Below are 23,942 nucleotides of genomic sequence, written 5' to 3'. Positions count from 1 at the left end.
ACGGCCCTTGATCTCTAAATCTCTCAAATGTAGCAGAAGAAGCAAAAATTTATTAGCAGTTAATATCGTTGTCTGGACACAAATTTTGGAAACATTATGTAAAAAAAAGTCCAGGGGCAAAAATAATCCATGAAGTCATTCCACGAAGGTGTACTCAGTCTCAGTTCATGAGCTTCCTGTGGTATCCATCATCACCAGCTGTCATGGAGTCAGTGGTGGACAACGTTCAGGGACAACTGCTGGACACTGGAGCCCACTTTGCTATGCAAGACGTGATACTTTTGCTTTCTTTTTTAGATACTTTTCCTACGATGAGTAACACCGACTTCCTTCTGTCTCACCAGGCTCGACTTTAATAACACGCTGGACTTCTCTTGCCCTCCGCAGACGCCCCACTGAACCAGCATGACAGGGAATGTTACAGAACTTTCAATAAAAGACTGATAGAAGTTACATAAAATACCACGGCTGATCTTTTGTAACAATGCCCTGGCAGTGAGAAACGACACAGACCCCATACTTACACAGTCACCGGGGCCAACAGACCGACTTAAACTGTGCCAAACTAAGCGTGGAACGGAGTGGAGGACGCGCTGCAGAACAAGATGTTTGACAGACAAAGACAACTTGTTCTCCCTGAGAACCAAGTTTCTTACAGAGCCGTTATGGGTTTCAAATTCTCCCTCAAGTATTCAATGGAACGTCATCAATAAGTGATTACTTGTCTGTTTTAAAATGTGCTTGACTCAAGGGTCGCTGTTTTTTTAGCGTCTTCAAGCAAGGCTGGTCTGTCCGACCCTTCGGTCTCGACTGAAATATGGTGAATCGCATTTTCCCTGCCCCTGTGGTTCCGTAAGCATTTTAAAATTTGCCTCAGTCACTTATTCACTGATGCTCCCATCACCAGCTCATCAGGAGCGATGAGGGGTTCAGTGTCTTGCTCACGGACGCTTGGAAACAATGTCTGGAGGACACAAAGCAGCAATCACCAGACGGCCACTCGGCCTCCTGATCCACAGGCGCGGAAACTTTTCGGTCTGATGACGCAGTGCCATGCAGATCCAATGCGTATTTGCCGTATCTGGTGCAGTGTCTCTATTGCACAGTTTCAATTAAACCAATAAAGAAGAGAGAGAATGATGGGTTTTCTTGTACTGGACTTGCTGCCATCAAACTGACCGCCGTCGGTCAGTGCAGCTAGCAGCGGTTAGCTGGCACGTCACCCCACGAGAAAGCTTGGAGTCGTCAGTTAAGTCCGCAAATCTCTCAGAAATGAGGCAGAGCAGCCAGAGGAATGAGAAGAAAAACACTTCTCCGTATAAAACGATCCAGTTTCCTCAGTACAGTTGACGGCTGGATGTCAGGATGCCATTGGCTGATGTTGGGCACCAGTTTGCATTAGCATGTCAGTTTGTTTTACAGAAGATTTTAATTATGTCTCTGAGCAATGCTCTGTGTTTTTTGGCGTATGTTGTGGAGCAAGAGGACGAGTTCAACTACAGGTTTTATGACCACATTGGAATGTAACTCTACTGGTAAATGAGGAGTTTTACTCACTGGCTCATGGAAACGATGATCACTTTTCTTCTTCTGGTACTATGAAGGTCAACAGCTCTGCTTTTATGACATGCTGCCCCCTGTTGGTTGGAGTGGGACAGATGACACACAAATACACCTCATAGCTTGCTGAAGATCAATCATCCATCCAGCCAACTGCTTATCCTGTTGAGGGTGGTGGGGGTGGAGCCTATCCCAGCAGCCTTCCCCCTGGACAGGTCACCAGTCCATGGCAGGGCCAACACTTAGAGACAGACAACCATTGGCTCTCCCAGCCACGCCTACGGTCAATTTAGAGTCTGGATTAACCTGGTCCCTCTTGATGTCTTTGGACTGTGGAGGAAGCTGGAGTACCAGAGAGAACCCAGCAGGAACAGGGAGAACATGGAGACTCACCCAGAAAGACCCCGTGCTGCAGCCGGGGCTCCACCCACAACCTTCTTGCTGGGGGCCACAGGGAGGACCACTGCTCCACCCACAACCTTCTTGCTGAGGGGCCACAGTGAGGACCACTATACTGCTGGTTGAGGATCATATTTGCCAAAATATAACAGAAACACTTCAAATAAAGACAAGACTTATTTTTTTTAAATAATTTTATTCCTCTTTTTTGAAAAAAGTCACAGAGAAAAACACTTTTATTAAAAAAAAAATCTCATCAAGAACCAACACAATGAAACCGTTAACCTTATAAAACCACGGAGTAGTGGTGATGAAAGTAAACAAGGAAGTACAGAAAGAACCAGAACTCTGAGAGGCCGCAGGTCCCGGGGTAACGACAGTGGATCTTTGGGAGTGTGTGAGAGTATAATATCATGGAGGAGGAAACGTCAGGAGTATTTACAAGTTCTAAAGACGTAGATGAGGCCCCGGACACTCACTCACACCCTGTTGGCTGCTTGGTTTTTCAAAAAGTTCACGATTGGTTGAAAAACACTGCGAGCCAGCTTGGGATAGGTTGACTAGTTGATTGATCGCTCAGTCAGCTGAAAGGTCAAGGGTCGATCTCCTCCGGGACAATATTGAGGATGACGTCCTCGTTGCCTCGCCTCACCACCATTCGCAGCGTATCGTCCCGTTTTATGGCGGTGCTGACGTCGCCGGCTGAGGTGATTTGCTCGCCGTTGATACTAATGATGACGTCACTCTCCTTCAGGCCGGCCCTGTCGGACAAAGGTAAAGCACAGGTGCGTGAGCACCACAGACAAACAGATTCCCACGAAAAGGCATTGAATGGATCACGGCTTGGACGCTGGAACACAAATTTTCAAGGCTCAAGTGATCAACTTCTGGTCCCCTGAACAAATTCTGTGTGTGACTGGAGATGCACTTTGTTTTTTAGAGGTGGTAAAATGGACCCTTTCAAATGTCTGCAGGGTGGCGGTCGCGTCATCCTGCTAACAGACCAGCGGCAGTGGAAACCTCGTGTCCTTGTCTGAAGTAATAACTGCTGAGTCGTTTCTGGGTCTTTTTACTTGGTTGAGGTTTTCTTAAACCTGGAGGATCCGCTTCCAGGCCTCATGGAAACCAGAGTGTGTTAAGACTGAAGCAGCTTGTGTCCCTGCCAGAGGATGCTGGACAGTCTGGGTGGGAAACATTCATGGGTCAGGCTTCCAAAAACAAAACAGCAGCCTGAAAACCAGAAGTGAACTTTCCATATCAGACAGGCTTCACACACCCAATAAATGCAAGATCAGGTCCTGGTCCTGACTCTGGTCTGCGTCCCACATGAACCCGCAAGACAACAAGAAAACAAGTCCCACTGTTTTCTCAGGTGGGACGCTGCGGTTTGCCTTCATTGAGCTTTTCATGTCAGCAGGAAAAATAACTGTCCAGCTGCAGGATATTTTCTGCAGATGTGAGTCAGAAGCACGTCAGCACGGAGCTTTTGGAGTCAAATCGGATCGAAGGTTCAATTTCAAACTTTTTTTTCTCTTGCTAACATTTTTGACACATGAAAAAAAGAAATAAACTTTGTAGTAACATGTGTTAGCGTTTCAGGAGCTGGCTAACTGACTGTTGCTACTGTCACCAGCGCGCTGACCTTTCATGTGTGAAACAGGTCGATGGGGGCCGTACTTTGTGTGTTGCCAGTTCGTTCCTGAGGTTCGGACATGGCCAGCTTTGTATCACGCGCGACAAATTCTGTGGAGAACGTTTCTGTATGCGTTTCCTCTCATCCAGATTCTCTAAGGTCCTACAGTTTAGCACAGATTGAACTGATGTGAGTCAGTCCTCAGTAGCACTGGCAGAAAATGGCTGGTACTCTTTATAGCACTGTGCTCCAACCTTACTGATCTTGGGCAGTGACACCACACAACGTGACCAGAGATCCACTTACGACTCGGCTGGAGTCCGGCTGATGACCTCAAGGACGTACGCCCCCGACGTGAGATCTGGAAAGTCTGGCTGCCTTTCCTTCAGCTCCATCGCCAGCCTGAGATAAGACAGAAGACACGCACAGCGTGAGCACCGAGTGTCGGCGACACAGCAGACCCACGTCAGTTAAACCTCAAGGGCCGATGCACTGGTACGGGAGGCATCTGGCAGCCACCGTAACACGCAGGTTGGACTACATCTCACACCTTTAGACAGCTGCAAAAACAACAGGTCGATTCGGACCGTGGACTCAGTGAACCCCTAGTGGCTGCAGCCAGAAATGCATCTACACTCCCACAGCTACATTTCTTCAGTGACAGCGTAGAACCATGCAAGTTTGCAAATACAGTTCCGATAAAATTGAAATGGGAATTTGAAAGGAAAAAGAAACAAGTTGGAGGGCTTCCGCAGGCAGACGGGTGGTCTGGTCATCTTCCCACCGTCCCTGAAATAGATGTTTTCCCAACTTGATCTTGACATGGAACAAGGGCGGAGATCGAATCAAAAATGTGACCTCAGCCTCACAAAGTTGCTGCCAAATGACGACTTTTAAAAGGAATGTCAGTCAGCTCAGCCCGCACCCGCAACGCCCCTCCACACACACCAAAACTCAAGTGGGTGTTAGTCCATTAACGGCTATCAAGTCGCATTAGTCATCTTCTGACAAACTTATCAGTCCCACCACCTAACCGGCGGCTTGGACTGTACTGGAAACTGACTTTTTATGACCATGACATAGTTCTCTTCGTGATAACATCCGCTGAGGCAAGGCGAGGCAAATTTATCCCCATATCCTGCCCAGAGCAACTTTTAAGTATTTTGTAGAATTACGGTTAAATTTGAGGGACACAGATTGCAGCTAGAAACCATAAAAACGAGAAAAACTTACGCTGGCGTGAGACTCATCATTCGAACGCCGATATATTTCTTCTTTGGGGATGTTTGGCCTGGAAAACAAATGGAGACGCTGTTTGTATGTAGTCGAATCCAAAATTCAGGATTCTTCTTCTTTGTCTTTCATGTACTACTGTATTTCCCAAAAAACAAACTAAAGGAAAGTCATAGGTCTTTGACCTGCATGGGGACGTTAGCATCACCTTGTTTCCTCAGTCAAAACCAGGCTTAAAGTTAAACCCGTGGTGACAAAAGGTCATGAGATGTTTTACGTGCGAGCTAATCTTCACCAATGAATGCCTCTTTTGTGATTTTTGAAGCATGAATGCAATCTATAGAAGCGTTAAGCTAACGTTATGCTACCGGAAGTCCAGGTAAACTCTTGTTTAGCCACTTGTTAGCAACAAGCGCTTCCGAGACACTTTTAACACTTTGAGATTCACAAGTGTTTGCATTTACTGACACATTTCAAACACAAAAGGCTGATAGTTTTAACCACACAGCTTCTTTCAGTGCGTTAACCGCCTGGACAGCCCACTGACCTGGAGAGGAGGGAGGTGCAACCGTGACAGTTTGTTTCTAGGCTTTAGGACCCAAACCAAGCACTTCCATAGGAACAAACGGAGGAATTCCTTCTCCCCCTTCACCTTCAGTTGTAACTCTACAGGTGTCCACGCTTCATAACTACATCATCAGGATGGTAACAAACCGTTACCACGGGGACGGACGGTACCTGTTGGTCGACCAACCTTTGGCTTGTCTGTCGTGAGACTCCGCCAGGAACTGTCGGATCTTGTCCGAGGGGATGGCGAAGGAGATTCCCGCCGTCACCTTCAGTGTGTTGATCCCGATCACTTCTCCGTCCTGGAACGCAATAAAAACACGCAAACACACATTCATTTGCTTCGGCCCGCTGACACCCAACTATTAAAAGCTAAAACTCCACATGACGCACGTTAACAACTTTCCTGACGCCATCGTTTATGGTGAAGTAACACAGCCGGATGGAAACAACATAATCAGAGTCAGCTGTGGACAGCGACTCCTCGCCAGAGCGTGACCTAAACCACCATTACCTTCACATTTATTTACCTTCCTAATGAGAACTTTATTGCCGGCGGTGTTCGTTTACACGAGGATATTTCGCAACTCACCTCTGGTTGCATAACAGGCTGTTTCTCAGACAGACTGAAGTTAAGCAAGGTTTAAATCTCCTTCAGACTACCCTGGTCCAAGATCCGGAATGTCAGCTTTGAGAACAAAAACCAAAGTACACCTGATGGTGGGAGCCACCCAATCATGAGGAGACGCAGGGAGAACTCAAGCGTGATCTTTGTGGAGAGGAGCAGTTGTATTATGAGGCCATAAAAAAGGTTTTAAAATGTATTTTACAAAAATGTAAAGATGATACTGGCAAAGCGCACATAGGAACATGGAGTTTTTAACTATTTACAGGTCCTCCTCTTCAGTTCAGAGCGATTGTTTCATGGCTGCTGGTCTCAGACGAGTCAATCATGGTGCTGCAGTACTACAGTAACTACTTCAGTAAATACTACAGTAACTACTTCAGTAATTACTACAGTAACTACTACAGTAACTACTTCAGTAACTACTTCAGTAACTACTTCAGTAACGACTACAGTAACTACTTCAGTAACTACTTCAGTAACGACTACAGTAACTACTTCAGTAACGACTACAGTAACTACTACAGTAACTACTTCAGTAGCTACTTCAGTAACTACTACAGTAACTACTTCAGTAACTACTTCAGTAACGACTACAGTAACTACTTCAGTAACGACTACAGTAACTACTACAGTAACTACTTCAGTAGCTACTTCAGTAACTACTACAGTAACTACTTCAGTAACTCGAAGCGAAGTAAAATCTGGTCAACTGGACGTAAGTTTATCTTGAAGACGTTTCACCTCTCATCCGAGAGGCTTCTTCAGTTCTAGTGAAGAGTGTGGAAACTCCAGCTTATAAACCTGTGTGGGAGTGGTCAGTGCTATTGTGGTGGAAACGACCCTCCCGAGACTCACCTGGCCTCCCCAAACGACAGTCGTTGTGCGGTGTCAGGGAGTTTCACCGACCACTCAGATGCTAATGGGCTGTGCTGAACGACTGTCGTTTGGGGAGGCCAGGTGAGTCTCGGGAGGGTCGTTTCCACCACAATAGCACTGACCACTCCCACACAGGTTTATAAGCTGGAGTTTCCACACTCTTCACTAGAACTGAAGAAGCCTCTCGGATGAGAGGTGAAACGTCTTCAAGATAAACTACTACAGTAACTACTTCAGTAACTACTACAGTAACTACTTCAGTAACTACTACAGTAACTACTTTAGTAACTACTTCAGTAACTACTACAGTAACTACTTCAGTAACTACTACAGTAACTACTACAGTAACTACTACAGTAACTACTACAGTAACTACTTCAGTAACTATTACAAGATCTGGTTGGCACAAACATTTATTTTTTTCGACCTGGTTACTGTTCCTAGCCAAGCTTCCGTAACGTTTTTTTTTTTTTTTTTTTTCAAAGAACGTCGGTGAGTCCTTACAGCTCCTGGCTGCCTTTCAAACCCACCGCCAGACTTTGGGGTTCAGCAAGTTTCTGTGTTACACTTGAAGCCTGAGTTGAGGTTAAGATAATTAAATGAGCGCACACGTGCACAGTGACAGAAAATACAATCTTATTTTGGAAGCAAGTTTGTGCATGATTTCTCCTTCACTTACCAGATTAACAAGTGGCCCTCCTGAGTTGCCGTACTACAAGAAAACAACAACAGAATGTAAAAGCAAGTAATACTGATAAATACTTAGCAATCAGGTTTATAGATGGGAATCAGTACTGAGTTTATTTCAATTTCCATCTCAACAGACACAAAACATTTGCATTTTTGGTTTTCATTTCTGTCTCATCACTTTCAGCCACTCACGTTGATGATGGCGTCCGTCTGGATGTAGTCCATGTCTGAGTTGCGGAGGCCCAGCTCTTTGCCTCCCCTCTGGGTGGTGCTGACGATGCCGGTGGTGACGGTGTTCTGCAGGGAGAACGGGCTGCCGATGGCGACCACAAACTCGCCAGGCCGCAAGTCTGCCGACCGGCCGAGCAGCAGCACCGGAAGCTTCCTCTACTCGGCCGTGAGAGGGGAAGAGACAGAGAGAAAAACGGGAGATTTGTGAAACGCTAACGGAAGCAGTCGAGGCGTATTCATGTCATCAACGGCTCCTCGATCCGTCTTCTGTCAGTCCACACACAAACTGACAGGAGCACACAGCAGTTCGCTCCGGAGGTCTGAGGACGCTTCCTGTGGGGATCTGAGTCAGCGCCAGTCTGGTTCTCCTCGTCCTCCATCCAGCTACAGAAGCTTCATCGCCAGCGACGGCTCGTTGCAGCCCTGCAGCCACGTTTCCACCAGAGTCGACCGACATGCCACTCACACCCTCCCGTCCGCGCGCGCGATGGATCCCCAAACTCTTCTGACTTCCTTCAGTTTGTCATATTTTGATTTGGTGCTGCATTTTGATTCCATGATTAATGGTCTGAGCTGCCAGTCCGTTCATTCTGAGGTTTTGCGTGTGTGTTTGTCTTTTTCACAATAAAAGCCTCCACTCACGTCGGCAGGATCTCAGTTTGGGCTCACGTGAATCACAAACTAGGTCTCACACACCTGAAATTGCAAATGTTTACACATTCAGTCTCACTGCAACGTGGACTGGACGACTCTGTGTCTCTGCTGGATGCCGTTTCGGCTGGAGAGAGTTGGTTTCTGTCCGGTTACGAAAAAAAGGCAGACAAGAAATACAATGAAAATAGAAAAGTCTAATAAACTAAATCTATGGTTCATCTTCAGCGTCATCCCATCCTGGCTCTCACAACTCCGTGAGAATACGTTTCCAGATCAATTCATCGCAGTCCGAGCAAACGGGTTCTGACGGAATTCCAGCTGAAGCGTTTCTATTTGAGGCAGCACCTTTAATGAAGTGCCTTGTAAATAAATATTGTGTTTTTCCACCGCCGTCGTTTCCAGGGCAGTTGCATAAAAGACTTAGGGCTTCTGCAGACACACTCGTGCTCATGCTGCAGCGTAACAATCTGTTAAAATAGACTCGAATAAAACTTTATTTCTCTCCAACTGCTCGGTGTAACTTTACCTGTCTGTCATAGTTCATTAAAGGCAGGAAACACTCGTCTCTCGTCTGCTCTGCTACTGCTAATTATTCCATCCAGTACACACACACACACACACACACACACACACACACACACACACACTCTCCTGCCAACACTTTTGCAAATAAAGATGTAATTTTGTTTTCAGCTCAATTTTACAAGACAAACACAAACGGCAACAGCTCTTTACAGCTCGGTGGATACAGTCAACGTCCTCTCTAATGTCTCCTGTATTAAAAAAAAAAGAAGCCCCACTGTAAATATAAAAATTAATAGCTGAAACGAAAACAAACAGTATTTAGAGACACGATAAACCGCATCGACCCCGGGGAGGTAGGAGCCAGGGCTTCTCTGAGCAGCAGAGGTTCAGTGTAAAGCAGCGTACGGAAGCTCCGAACGGCCACGCCTGCTGTCACTGTGACGACAGCCCGTGGAGATTTAGTTCATTAATTTGTTGTCTCAGGAAATGGAGAAACGACGGGTAGCAAACAGAGGTGACAAGCGAATTAAACGGGCTGATCTCTAGAAAACAGAGATGCAAAAACTGAGGTAAGGAGCTAATTCATGAATCTCGAACGAAAGGCCATAAGAAGGTAATTACGCTCTTATCCTAAAGTGCTGACCAAGAGTCAGTGTGTGTGTCCTGTTTGTAACGTGTGTGTGTGATCTGGAGTCTAGAACCGGATTAAACTTCACGTGAAACGGAAAGTCTTCTGTCCTGACTGTAATTTCAGTGTCCTGGATGTTGAATTAAGATTACATAACCCTGCTGGGATGTCAGTCTGAGACCCGGGACCTGGATGGAGGCCAGGGACACGTCAACGTTTGCTTTGACAGCTCTTGTCACCACAGGTTCAGATCCTCAGCCACGGTGTTTGCTGATTGGACGCTCAGGCGGCGGGCTCGCCGTGAGTCGTCCTACTAACCTACTTCAGCCCAGAAAAAAAGATGTAAAGCAGTCGTGATGTTGGGGCCTGACGTTCATCAACAGCACACTCCCCCGAGCGTAACAAGCAACCGTCTGTGTGTGTGTGTGTGTGTGTGTGTGTGTGTGTGTGTGTGTGTGTGTGTGTGTGTGCATCGTGTTTCCCTGCTGATGACAGACACATATGTTGCCCATTTCCTCTGTAAGGCCTGAACACATTGACCCACTTTTTTAAGGAGAGAACGGTGGAAACAGTAGAAGAAGAAGAAGAAGGTGAGAACGAGGTGAGAAGAGCGTTAAAAAGAAACGACGGGTGAACGAAGTGAAGCAGAAAACGAGATGCAGAGGAAAAAATACGCCTGCAGACGCACCATTTGTCTTCCTACAGACCACACCTGTCTTTGTCCACGTCAAATAAAATGGAACAATTTACTCACACGGCCATGAAAAAGCTGGAACAGGAATCTAAACCTGTTACTTCCAGGCCCGGAGAAGCTTTGGAAACGTAAATAAATCCAGGAAGTTTAGGACGAGTCATGGAAAGCACCTCAGGTCAGAGTTTATGTGGGGCTCTTCAATCTCAATACGCTTACATAAATGTTTACTTTGTATCCAAACAAGACGTTTGTCATTAATTTTCATTAAATATACAGAGGCACTCTTCCTACTTCATCATGAGCACATAGACATGTCTTGTTGGCACAGGATATAACTTGTTCCCTCAAGTTAGCCAGTTTGATTCCATAAACGATAACTAGTTCCCACATGTTTTAGGAATCCGTGGCCACGTGCACTTCTGTATGGGATCAAGTTAAATCTCGGGTTTTCTGGGGCTCCGCAGGTCCCTGTCTGAGTGTATCTTACATTCCTCATGTTCTCAAGTTCCAATGTTTTCTTTTTGTCATCTAACTTGAACCTCTGCTGTTCCCCTCCGTCGCTCCTCATTCAGGGATGCTTCCCAATCATCCGCCCTGATGGGAAGTTGCACGCCGGCGAGGTCGATTCAACTCGTGGACGTAAACAACGGGGAAGTCATGAATGGAATCATTCAGCTGCTCTAATCAGAGCTGCTCTCCACTCCCCCAACATAAAGCTCCTCTGTTCCTGTTCCTCTGCCCTCCACCACAGCTCCAACCATCCCAGGTCTCCGTCCAGCAAGCTCCACCCGCCCGCCAGGAAAATAACCGTGTTTCCCGCTCTGTGGTTTTCAGGATGACAGCTCTTAGTCGGCGGTGAGATTACAAAGCGGGGGGGACGAGGAGAGTTGTAATTTAGCAGATGCCGATGCAGCAGAACGTAACAAAGCCGCCAAACACACAAGAAAACACACGACGACATTCAAAGTTGTGGTTTTGTTCTGCCTGTCATTATTTCCTCCGTCTGTCATTTCACGTATGAGACAGAATTGTTCTGTTGCGTTCTGTTGGATCTTTGGGGAGATCCTGCTGCAAACAGCGGCGTACTGATCAGAAACCGCCGTCGGCCTTGAGTTGTGTCGAACAGTTTCCATAAGCTGCTCATGGAAAGCGATGGATGTGGAACATCCCCGGGAGGTTCTACCGGATGAGTCAGAACAGCTGGTGTCTACACATGCTCAGAGGCCACCGTGGTGGCGGGATCTCACTTGTGGATAGCAGGCCAGGATAAAAGTACGTTTCCGTCCGGTTGGTTTTATTGAAACTGCTGGTCACATTCAAATGTGTGTTGGGATTTTCCAGCGTTCCCTGGCAACGCATCATCATCTCTGTTTTATCGCTGAACTCCAAGCATCTGACCCGCTTCTCCTCAGAGGACACGCGGCACTTTTGCGGTGACACACTTGCTGTCCATCCCAGAACCAGACAAGAAGATACCTTCCTCACCTGTGAGACCCCCAGAGACTGCCTGACCGCTAGTTAGCTTAGCACAACGAATGATAGTGGATGGGAAGTGTTAGCATATCCAAGATGACAGAAGCAAAAGTGAAGAATTTCATCCATTCATCCCTCCATCATCTCTCTCTCTCTCTCTGCTCACCGGTACGTCGATCTTGATCAGAGCGATGTCGGCCTTCTCGTCCACGTCTTTGATCTTGGCGTCGAAGGTGGCGCCGCTCTTCAGCTCCACCTGCACAGCGACAGGTGAATCGTCATCAATACCAGTCTGGCGTTTTTACCCCACAAAGTGAAAGGACCTGTTATTACTTTGGGATATGAAAGTTGTTTCAGATTAACGCATGAAAAAAACTGAGCAGGTTCGGGTTTGCGTACCTTTACTCGTTGTTTATTCGCCACCACGTGGGCGTTGGTGACAATGAGTCCGTCCTCAGACACCACAAACCCGGAGCCGCTGGCGACCACCACCTCTCGCTTGGAAAACACCATCCTGAGCGAAGAGAAGACAAATGTTTGTGGTGCAGAAGCGTTGAGGGTGGACGAAGCGCTGGATTCACTTCCCTGCGCCGCATGAACCCATCAACAGTTTCTCACGTTGCCCTCCTGTTCTCAACCTCTCCGCTCTGGGAACTTCCCCCGACCGTCCCTCGAATTTTTAATGTAATAAAAAGTAAATTCCTCTCAATTGTTGTCTGGTCTGATTAGATTTTCTTGTTAACTTCATGGAACAATGTGAAAGTGCAACAGGAGGTGGCAGAGGCTGAAGCAGCGGCTCCTTCCCAGCGTTCCCTCGTCTGTAGGAGAGCGTTGCTTACTTGCGATAAAGTTCAATATGAACCACAGCAGGGGCGATCTTCTCCACCACGTCAGCGATGAAGTTGTATTTGTAGCGAAGGCTGTCGGGGTTCTCCTGACCTGATGGTCACACGCGCACACACACACACACACACACACACACACGCACACACACACAGGTTAGTCTTTAGATTCTGATTAAATGCAAAGATTTTGTCTTTTCTCTGAGCGCGTCACACACGGAGCACTGACAACCCGCTGGTTCTTCTGTGTTTCGCAGCGTCTGACTCTGATTAATGGTGTATTTTTGGCGGTTTTTAAAATAGAAAACATGCCTTTGGAAGCCGTCGGCAGGTTTTTCTTTTTAGAGTTCAGCGGGTTAAAAGCCTCATCAATCACTGTCGTTGGGTGTGACGCCATGCTTGATGCAGGCTGCCGCGATGGGAGCCAAACTGTATCTGCTGTTGCTCACCCGGGTCCAGATGTGGACGGCTGCAGCTGATGAACTGTATCAGGGAGAGCAGCTGCGGACCCTCAGCCGCGCCAACTGATGCTTATAAAACACAGGAAGTGACTCAGCGCCTCCAAAGACATGGAGCGATAGCGGAGGACGGCTCCACGCGTAACCGTGGCTGTCACCTTGCAGAATGAGCTTCTTGGTTTCGTACCTGCTGAGGTCCAACATCTGTCACGGCCGCGGGTCTTTCTTATATCACGGAGCTTCTCCGTCGCTTCCCAAGTCAGGACACGCTTTCGCCATTGGTGTGTCCAAAGCGTCTTTCCTCAGAGCAGACTGAGGTGAAACAGCACGAGGGCGGGGACACTTGGACATGAGGACTGTAGTTCTAGTTCTAGTTCTAGTTTACTGATCTGGACCCACAAGTTGAGTCTCACTAGGCTGAATGCAGACCTCCTCAGCCGTGGCAGTGAAAACCAGCCTCTCCCGTTCAGTGAGAGTGGACAGTGGCTTTGAAATCAAGGACACGTTACTTAATGCTTAGTTAACATGAGTTAACCACTGGTCAACAGTCCAGCACTCATGAACCCCTAGTGTTCATGTCAAGAGTTTTAAAGGATAAATGCCCCCCACTTAAGGACGAGGGTCAGGTTGGGATTTCTAGTTTTAGTTCATGAACAACGCCGTGACTCGTCCTCGCCGCCGCGCACTGAATCCACCCTTGAGCCTGGTTTTACTCCTACGTTGAATCAGCAGCGTATTTCTACGGGAATTTAAGTTTACAGCGTCTGCCTCTCCGGTGCGGAAGTTTCCAGTAAATATAATTGCGCGTTATTAGCACAGAGTCACCAAACTGTTTCTATCCCTTTCAGCCACGATGGTTGAACGCTCATAAAGAATCTTAACAAAAGGTCATAGAGAGCAGTGCTGTGTTGATTTACCGCAGAAGAAGAAACCGGGTTTCACTGTTCGTATGAATGCATAATCCATCATGTCTCTGAAGTACACAGGACGTCCGTGGAACTCTGAGATCTCTGATGTGTTTGTGAAGTTTCAAGTACACCAAAACATTCAATTTTCCCCCCACAGATCTCAGATTTGCCGAGGACAGCTTGCCATCTAAACAAGTCAGCAGGCTACATGTTAGCTAACAGGTTACATATTAGCTAACGTGCTACTGCCGTCGATGCAGACTCTACGTGTATTTTCTATCCTGCAATAAAACGGTAAACAGAGCGTATGATTTTATATAAAATGTTTGCAGTTTTTTTCCCAGCTCTGCTAACGTGTGACTGAGCAGCTGTGAATGCTGACCTGGGCTTGTCTGCAGCTGAGCGTCTGGAAGACACTCGGGTGTTTATGTGTGTGGCGGCGCGGGTGTTGGACGGAGGCTTAGCGGTGTGCCAGCTGCTTTGATGTGAACTGAATGGAGCCAGTCAGACGGCGAGAAACATCACGACCTCAGACAGGCTGCAGGTGTCGGCGGCGGCACCGTGGCAGGTTCATGATGGACGCTCAGATGATAAACCAAGGATATGAATCACCTCATTGTTCCAGACCAGAAAAAACCCTCCTCCAATCAGTTGCTCTGTGCGTGCCTCACATGACTTTGACCTGACGAGAGACGCTGAGCCCCACCAACAGCACTAACATCTGGCTTTTGTCTTGGGGGGGACGGATACGTCTCCAGTTACACTTTTTTTTTTTTTTAATGAAAAAGTTCTATTCTGAAAAGGTTCTGAGAATATGACTGGCACTGTTCTGTTGGTGTGTCCGGGGGGAAATATCTAAGGCTCCAGGGACTTTGTTCTTCCTTTGGCGACGTACCTAAGACACTCTCAGCTGAGACGTTCTGCCTAACAACCAATCTTATCGGACCACTTTAAGAAATTGTTTAAAATAATAACCCCTCCCCCTCCAAAAAAAACCCGTTATGTTTACTTCGTTGGGACTCCAAAATGCAGAAAGCGCCAGCCAAGTTAAATTTAGCTTGAAGCTAATGGCAAACATCAGCGCGGTGAGTGAGAGTGCGACCACTGGTTCTCTTTAACGCAACCTGAGAGAACTTCAGATTTGGCACAAACGTTCCACCGTGTCTGTGCGAACCCGTGGGCCAAAGGCAGGAAGTTGGATGAAGACGTGATACAAATACCGTAATGTTCTGCTACAAGGGCAGCAAGATCCGACGTCAGTCGCTGCAACTAACAACAAATCCAGCCTGGAAGCACAGGGGCTGATCTGGAACATTTCTAATGCGCTTAAATGTCGAGTCTGATAGGAGGGAGAAGACAAAACGCCCCCCCCCCCCCAAATCTACCGCCACGTTTCTCGCTTTATTTGAGATCTCATCAGGAGCGAGCGAGCCTGAACTGGAAAACATTCCTCAGGTTGCTGACAGAGTTGAGTCACCGTGCAACCATGTTTTGTTGACTCTGTATCCAAGCTTGTTGGGACGACCTCAAGTCTGCACACATTTTTGATCCCCTCATATCTGGGTTAAATAACTGTTTGACCTAAATTTGTGTCTGTTCAGTTACACAACTGACCAATCAGCTCCAAGAGATGATTCATCAATTGGTGTGTTTGTGTGTGTGTGTGTGTGTGTGTGTGTGTGTGTGTGTGAGAGAGAGAGAGCGCGAGAGAGAGACATCTTCCAGACTTCCTCATGAAAACTTGGCTATCACTCGCGTCAGCGCAGATGAAAAGACGGGAGGAGAGAAGGAAGGAAAGAAGAGGAGGATAAGAGGAGAAGGTGGAAGGAGAAGAGCCGGAGAGGTGGTCAGAAACAGGAAGTGACAGAGGGGATGAGAAGCAGGTGGAAGAGGGGAACAAAGAGAGGATGAACAGATTTCAGACGGTGTGGTCGGTCAGGAGAGAAGAGGGAGAACACAGGAGAGACAAAGACACGGCAGCTCCTCTCCTCCGTTATTCTGTCCATTGTTTCCCAGCGAGATGAAGAAATGATTCATGCAAACTAAGGATGCGAATATTCGCTGACTTGACACTTCAGCTGAACTCTGACTTCCTACTTCCCGGGCAGTGATCCTGCCTTCAGAATAAAAGCACCAATGATGAAACTCCAGCTGGAAGAGGAGCCGGCTGCTAGCTTGTTCTTGGTAGCGAAGTTAACATCGCTCGCCCTCTCGTTCATGCGCTCTGCTGCGGGTGTACGTGTCTTACACACCCTCCTGCTCTACGATTACGCGTGATACACTGGCGAAGACTTAAGATTTGCTGACATCACCAAAACAGACCAATAGAGGGCAGGACACATTCACGCGGACGCCACATGGACCGATTCCACTGGTGGCAGCATCATGCCAGCGGCAACACAGGCCTTTACACAAATAAAAAAGAGGAGCAAGTGTTTTATTTCCTGTCTGAGGAGAGCCACAACATGCCTGAACAGATCGTAGCGACTTGTGCGTGTTGGAGGCTTCATGATCCGCAGGAGGTGGGGAAACTACATGGTTGCTCACATAAACCCGCAACACTGAGGCCGAACGCCGGCCGGCGCTCACCGCTCTCTTCACGTGACAAATAGGAGACGTCTGACTGACAGGAAGTGAAGTTTGGTGTCCGCCAGAAGGTCATGACCTAAAACTCAGCGTATCCGTGCGTGTGTGTGCGTGTGTGTGAAAGGCTGAACTGTGCAGAAAAAGCAACGTTCTAAAATATAAACACATGAGGACTCAACAACTCTGACCTCCGCAAATCATTGTGATCACAGCTGCGACTTCACAGGCAAGTGTGTGTGTGTGTGTGAGTGTGTGTGTGAGTGTGAATCCTTTCATCTCGCGCACACACACACACACACACTAATGGAGGAACACTGTTTGTGGAGTGCAGGGCAGCCACTCCAGACATCCTGGCCTCATTTTGAAACATTAAGATCTAATTAAGATAACATAGAAAGTGTGTGTGTGTGTGTGTGTGTGTGTGTGTGTGTGTGTGTGTGTACACGCGAGTATGCGTACCAGGTACTGCTAGTGTTGTGGGGACGTGATCTGATTACTCATTGTTAGGACTTGCCTCCCTTCCGTTGGTGTGGTGGTTGGTGTGAAGCTAATGTTGCTGAGCTAACGAACGACTGAGAACACTTTGTTCAGGCCGTGAATGAGCACCAGGGAGCAGCTTCAACTCAACCAACTCAGCCGCTGGCTTCCATGAGCGAGACAGAACCCTAACTGTTCCGGCCAGCTCGTTCTTAAAAATCTAAAACCAAAGTTTTCGTGTTTATTGAGCATTCGGCAGAAAACGAAGACCTGGATAAAACCAGACAATGATCGTGGGATTTGTAAACATTGTTTTTGCACTGTTATTTAGCCGTTAGTCTCCGTTAGCTTCAAGCTAAATAAACGTGGCTGGTTCTTCCTGCATTCTAGAGACACGACGACGTGATGCGGAAGAGGACAAAAATGTCCCTGCCAGCTCAAGACGAGAAAAAATCTACATCGTTTTAGGTTGAAGTATTGATTTAAAGAATATTTCAGTGGGAAAAACAAATTTAAGAAAAAATGATTGATCACAAAAACGATGATGAGCAAAACATTCAACACGAGACGTTTATTTGGTTAAATCGGCGGTTGACAATCAGCACGTTGTCGTGGTAACCCAGAGACTTACACCTCACAATCACACAAGAATTTCAGTTTGTGTGTGTGTTTGTGTGTGTGTGTGTGTTGGATAGGAACTCAGCCGGTCTTCACACACACACACACACACACACACACACATTACTGGCATATTTCTTCTTATCACTCTTGGTGCTGCCAGCAGCGACTCATTTCTCCACTTTCCTGTTTATTTGTGATATAATCTCTCATCCAAACACACACGCATGAACTACTACCCTTATGAGGACATCCATTGAAATTACACATTCCCAACTTCCCGGCTCTAAGCACGCGGGGCCCCAGGGGGCCTTGGGGGTCTTCCAGCGGTCCTCGGCAAATTGAGAAATACTAAGTTGTTTGTTTTGGGTTTTTTAAACTCCAGAAACTGCAGACAGCCTCTGAACGTACGACTTCTTTAACTGAAATTCATTCGTTTCTTTTGTTGTCGTTGTTGTAACTTTTAACAGTTATTTGTTCATTCCAGGTCAGTTTTTTTTTTTTGACAGTTTACAGTTTTTTCCCTCTTCTTATAAGTTTAGAATTAAAGTTTAAAAGTGAATCAGCAAACTGAATGTAGCATCACGAAAGAAGAGGAACGGGTCAGGGTGGCCTGCAGCCCCCGGTGCCGCTCACCTTTCCCGCAGGCGCCTCTCTGGATGAAGATCACCGGCGGCTGCTGCAGCTTCCTGGCCCGGTTGCTGACGCGCTTCAGCTCGCAGATGTTCCGGTACGAGACGCCGTCGCTGCCGCACACAGGCTCGGAGCTGCGGCACTTACACACGCCGGCCGTGCCCCTCCGCCGGACGGTGGCGGACACCTCCACGCCGTCGCTCACCACGCACTCCATCCCCTCGGCGCAGTAGCGGTCGGTGACGCCGCCGCAGAACTCGCCCTCCCCGGCCGCGCAAACCGGGCAGCAGTCGCAGCGGTCCAGCACGTCGCCGGCCAGGCAGTCGGCGGGGATCGGGGCGCACTGCGACTTGTCGCACTTCTCCTGGCAGCCGATGACGAAGCGCTTGGCTATCCGCGCCTCGGCCAGCAGGACCGGCGAGGCCAGCAGGGTCACGACGCACAGAGCCAACCGGAGGTGCATCGTTGCAGGGTTCAGACGCGGGAACGTGAAGTTGCTGTAGAGTTGGAAACACCGGAGCGTTGCTGCAGCCTCCCGGTGTCCCGGTTTATAACAGCTGGGGGATAAAGACCGGAGACGATTGGTGGGCGCGTGTGACGTGTGTGTGTGTGTGTGTGTGTGTGTGTGTGTGTGTGTGTGTGTGTGTGTGTGTGTGTGTGTTGAGCTCACTCAATCAGTTATTCAAAAAGTCCTTCTGTTCAGGGCTGCTGCTTCAAACCAGACACGCTTTTGTTTTTTGTTTTTTGACTGATATCTGATACTTCGGTGTTTCACAACTGACAGATTTCAGTATCAACGAGCTCATCTCTCATTCGCCTTCATGAGAGGATAAAATGTTGAAGTTGGTTTTTTTTCATTTCTCAACCAGTTTTTAAAGCCTGTAAATCAATTAATCCTACATTTCCTGCTGCTTCCTCTTCAGCCTGGTGAGCAAAAGAAGAAGAGAGGGATACGTTTAATAAAAAGTGTGCTGATATCATCGCATCTTTATTTGCAGCCTCTTCCAGTGATTCAGGAGGACCTGCAGGTCAAAGGTCACCGGTTTCTCTCTCCTTTACAATTCAGTTGTTTGTCCTTGAATCTCCTCCTTAGACAATCCCTTCCAAGAACAACTCTGAGTTTCAGTTTCTATGTTTTTATTTTTCCCAAACCGGGAGTGTTTGTTTGTTTTGCACTTGATCACAAAACCAGAACTTAATTTTTCTGCCGCATCATAAAACAAGAACATCCCATCAGAGAATCTGATTTCAAAAGGGTGCTGTCAATAAATAATCGTGGGAGAAAGTTTTCTATGCTGAAAAACAACCAGACCGACGTCAGCGGAGACGCTGGAGTGGATTTGGTGGAAGTTTGTGAGCTTAAATCGAGTTTGAAACGTCATTGTAAATGAGACTTTTTTGTTCTTTCACCTGCGGCGTCGCAGTCAGGCTTTTCTGCCTGTCGGTCGAGACTCTTTAAGTCTGAACAGTTTAAAAATGAACGACTCATCCGGGAGTTGGTCGAAGTGAGCGGTTATGTCATCCGCCGGATGATGGAAACGCTCGCCTGTGGAAACTATCGATTGTTCTGTACCTCCAACGACCTATGACATCATATGTGACACTGTATTATTATTATGTCACTAATTGACTATAAGCTGATCAATGTGTAGTGGAACCACAAACAGTTAAAAAAAATCTTTTACACACTAATACATATTAATTTTTCCAGCTTGTCTGATGATGGCGATTTAATGTCTCCTTTGATTTTTCCTAGTTGCTCAAAAAAAGTCCACCTGGATACCAAAGATGTCAGAAAGGTGGAAACAAATGGAGCGATCATGTTCATGGTTCTCTGGGGACACAGCGTTTAGGCAGGCCTGTCTGAAACACGGTTCCAGGCTGGTTAAAATAATGCATCTGACGTGAAACCTCACTGATCAGCATAAATGTATGGAAATCGTGCCAAAGTAAGTACATCATAAGTTGAGACGTTGTAGTTCCGTAGAGAACTGGGGGACAGTGCCCCATTAGCCGTTAGCCCAAGCTAACAAGTGGCTGTGTAAAGCTGAGTTATGAATAAGAATTCCTACCTCACTGCTAGGAGTGGCGGGTCCTAGCTAACGGTTTGCTGTTAGCTCATAGCACCTCATGTACAACTCATTCCATGCTTATGGAATGAAACGACAATGACACTTAATAACATTTTATGGTAATTCTATGTATCCATCCCTCCATCTTCTCCCTCTTCTCCTGTTGAGGGTGGTGGGGGTGGAGCCTATCCCAGCAGCCTTCCCCCTGGACAGGTCACCAGTCCATGGCAGGGCCAACACATAGAGACAGACAACCATTGGCTCTCCCAGCCACGCCTACGGTCAATTTAGAGTCTGGATTAACCTGGTCCCTCTTGATGTCTTTGGACTGTGGAGGAAGCTGGAGTACCAGAGAGAACCCAGCAGGAACAGGGAGAACATGGAGACTCACCCAGAAAGACCCCGTGCTCCAGCCGGGGCTCCACCCACAAACTTCTTGCTGTGCCGCCCTGTAATTATGTGTATTCAACCTCAAACACCATATGCTAAAGGTTAGCCATGACAAACCCAATCCGATGTGGCTTGTCATCTCCCTTTTACACACGGATGCTTTGCCTTTGTTTCTATTCTTTTCAGGTTGTGATGAACTCAATTCAATGTGTTTTGTCAGAGTAGTGTTGCCATCCATAGCGGCCCAAGATGGTGGACCTGCACACGCGACGCAGCTCGAGTAGCAACCCAAATCAGGTAGCAACACATCCAACTGCCATGTTGTTGCGGTAGACTAGATTAGCCCCGGTTCAACTCCATAAGTGGTTCCAGCCTAAATGTAGACGTGACCTGTATTTGATGAAGTAAGGCCGGTGACCACCACGTCACAGCCACACTGCTGTTTCCTGTCTGGCTGGTAGGTTTGCACACATAACAAACTCCCATCTGTCGTCCCTCCACGCCGCCTCCGCTGGACTGCTGCTGCTGCTCCTGCAGAGATATTGATGGCCGAGGAAGCCAAGAAAACCCACCCAGACTCTGATCTCCCTCGGAGGTGTGAGTGTGTGTGTGTGTGTGTGTATCCAGGATTTATGTGATAACATAAATCTGAGTGACAAACCGCACGTGAAAGTGATAACTGTTTTTTACAACCCCAAATGTGAGTCATTTTAGTGTCTTTGAAAGCAGCATCAGAGAGTGGATCATCATAATGTTTATGGAAGTGTTCATTCCATTCCAGGCGTCCCCAGCAACACAAGCAATAATTTAACTGGAGTGTTTACAGGGTTTATAACACAGTTTAGCTCAGTGGTATAATGAATACATGGGGGGGGGGGGGTCATGTGATTCCTGGTGTCACGCTCTGGTTATTGAATGTTTAATTTCCTGCTGTTAAACTGTGCTGTAACAGAAGAGAAAGTCTTGCTGTGTGAATCAAACCTGCTCTGTTCTATTCAATTAGGTCAAGTGCATTTTTGAGCAATAAACCAGTCTGCATTTCATAAAACTAGAAGAGAAATTGTTTTGACCCGTTTGCTGATTTTCCGTGTTATTTGATTCTAGCTTTGTAATCCATGTGTCGACAGTAGCGATGAGTCAACTGAGTCCTTTACTCGGGTAAACCGGTAAAACTCGGTTTGTTTTTATGGACTGATCATGCAGATGGGGCGGCACGGTGGCGCAGTGGTCAGCACTGTGGCCCTCCAGCAAGAAGGTTCCAGGTTCAAGCCCCGGCTCGGGCACGGGGTCTTTCTTTCTTTCTCTAAATTGACCGTAGGCGTGGCTGGGAGAGCCGGTGGTTGTCTGTCTCTATGTGTTGGCCCTGCCATGGACTGGTGACCTGTCCAGGGTGAACCCCGCCTCTCACCTGAAGGCTGCTGGGATAGGCTCCACCCCCCACCACTCTTAACAGGATGAGAGGTAGAAAATGGATGGAGGGATGGATCATCATGGTCATTAAAAAGGGACACACCAACCTTTTGAGTGATGTATCAAGCCTCCCCGAGCTGGACGAGAGGATAGACGCCTTCTCTGAGCATGGAACCTGACATTTTCACGATGATGGGGGTTTAACTTTAAAGAGCTCAATGCCTAGTCAGGGACTGGTGTTGGTGTTGCTTTGGCTTTGCCTGACAATGCACTCGTCCCTTAAAATAAACAAATCAAACTTCCCTGAGACCTGAGACCCACCAAGCCTGCTTGAGTGCGAGTTAGCTTAGCAAAGTGAATGGTAGTGGGTGAGAAGTGTTCGCTTGCCTCAGTCAAAAGCCTTCAAATAGATCAGGATATTGTAACTGGCACAACCGGTTATGTAAGCGCAAAGCACCATCCACCACTGGACTGGAACGCTGCACCATCATGTGAGGTGGACATGCTAACAAGGAGGCTAAATCTAATGTGCATCTGCATCGGCCAGCAGCGCGTCACGAACTGTTGGCCAACATTACACACAGTCGGCCGTGATTAGTAGCAGCAGTCGCTCTCGTAGTCGTCCACAAACGTTTGGTTTTGTTGGCCCAGGTTACAGTGGAGCTTTGGAGGTGCCTCATCACATCACTGCGCCCAGTCAGGAAAGTAGTTCCAGCTGTGTGTCTGATCCTCAAATAACAATGTCTCCTCACTTTGAATTGTTTTAACAAATGTTACCCAGGCAAAGGCCATCTTGGAGAAAAGTGAATTCGCTGACTTTTGACCAAGCTATGCTAACACAATCCACCCACTGCCATTCACTGAGCTAACTAGCGTGGGTCTCAGCTAATGCAGTACAGAGGAGAGAAGGGTCCATCCTGTCGGTTTTGCAAAATATCATCTTTGTCTAAGATTGCAAACTCTGGGAACAAGGCCCCACGTAGCCAGCAGATATCCGGTCCAAGACTTCCTTGTTCCATCCACCGCTCATTGTTCACACTCCTTATAGCAACTCGACACGGTAGCGTGGAATTGAAAGACGTTGAATACGTGCGGAAAATTGCTTCAAAAGAAGCCAGTTGGCACCCAGTTAAGAGTCTAGCCAGCACCTTTGTTAAAAGTTAGTCATTGCGTTTAAGTGAATCAGTTCTGTCTCTTTTGCGCTCACACGGACCGTCGGCATGGACGCAACCACAGCCCGCTCACAGGTGATCGGTCGGAGCAACTCAAACTGTAACCAGACTGATTGTAGACAATCACATATAGTGTGATTCACTGCGGTACCATCCGTAACCGTGGAAACACCATTTTATAGCGTATACATGTCAAGTGAACAGATATAACATGTTTAAAACAATGGTCCCAAGCTCCAGCCCCAGCATCTCGGTTGGACAGCTCATGAGTTCTGCTTGTGATGTGAAGAGCGCTGGATGGCTGTCAAACTCTCGGCTCTTCCCAGAATCCAAACGTGTGTGTGTGTGTGTGTGTGTGTTAAATATCAATCATGTTGAGTCAGACAGCAATAATATTTTGATATATGCATGTTCGTGTCTAGTTGGGAGAGAAAGTGACAAAGCGAAAGAACAAAGACAGACTTGGCATGTGTTGGGCTGCAGCTGGACAGAGTGTTTGTATGAGTTCGGATGATTCAATTCCCCACTGCAATATGTCTGTGGTTCCAGATTTCAATCCAAGGGAGTGATCACTAAAACATCTTT

General features: G+C 47.4%; 1 protein-coding gene across 1 annotated transcript; it reads right to left on the bottom strand.

The window, feature by feature from the left end:
- Nucleotides 1-2,147: 2,147 nt before the first annotated feature.
- htra1b (HtrA serine peptidase 1b) lies at nt 2,148-18,897 on the bottom strand. The gene is made up of 10 exons (XM_086194972.1): nt 18,317-18,897; nt 12,631-12,730; nt 12,191-12,305; nt 11,958-12,047; nt 7,779-7,973; nt 7,576-7,608; nt 5,580-5,694; nt 4,826-4,883; nt 3,899-3,994; nt 2,148-2,720 (listed from the first exon to the last, which is right to left on the bottom strand). The coding sequence occupies exons 1-10, from the start codon at nt 18,774-18,776 to the stop codon at nt 2,552-2,554; spliced, it is 1,431 nt and encodes a 476-aa protein (XP_086051098.1). The 5' UTR covers nt 18,777-18,897; the 3' UTR covers nt 2,148-2,551.
- Between the last annotated feature and the right edge of the window lie 5,045 nt (nt 18,898-23,942).

This window comes from Aulostomus chinensis, chromosome 23 (assembly GCF_037954235.1).
Source record: "Aulostomus chinensis isolate RoL2024-O1b breed Wild chromosome 23, RoL_Achi_v1.0, whole genome shotgun sequence".
In the NCBI taxonomy this organism is placed as follows: Eukaryota; Metazoa; Chordata; class Actinopteri; order Syngnathiformes; family Aulostomidae; genus Aulostomus; species Aulostomus chinensis.
The sequence above is the reverse complement of the archived record's forward strand: the minus strand, read 5'-3'. Positions and strand labels throughout refer to the sequence as shown.

Bases quoted from the DNA above. Each gene is read 5' to 3' on its own strand.
- htra1b (XM_086194972.1), bottom strand. From the start codon at position 18,776: ATGCACCTCCGGTTGGCTCTGTGCGTCGTGACCCTGCTGGCCTCGCCG. The intron at 7,974-11,957 runs GTGAGCAGAGAG...ACGGCCGAGTAG, and splicing joins TGATCAAGATCGACGTACCG to AGGAAGCTTCCGGTGCTGCT. The intron at 4,884-5,579 runs GTTGGTCGACCA...TTTGTTTTCCAG, and splicing joins TCACGACAGACAAGCCAAAG to GCCAAACATCCCCAAAGAAG.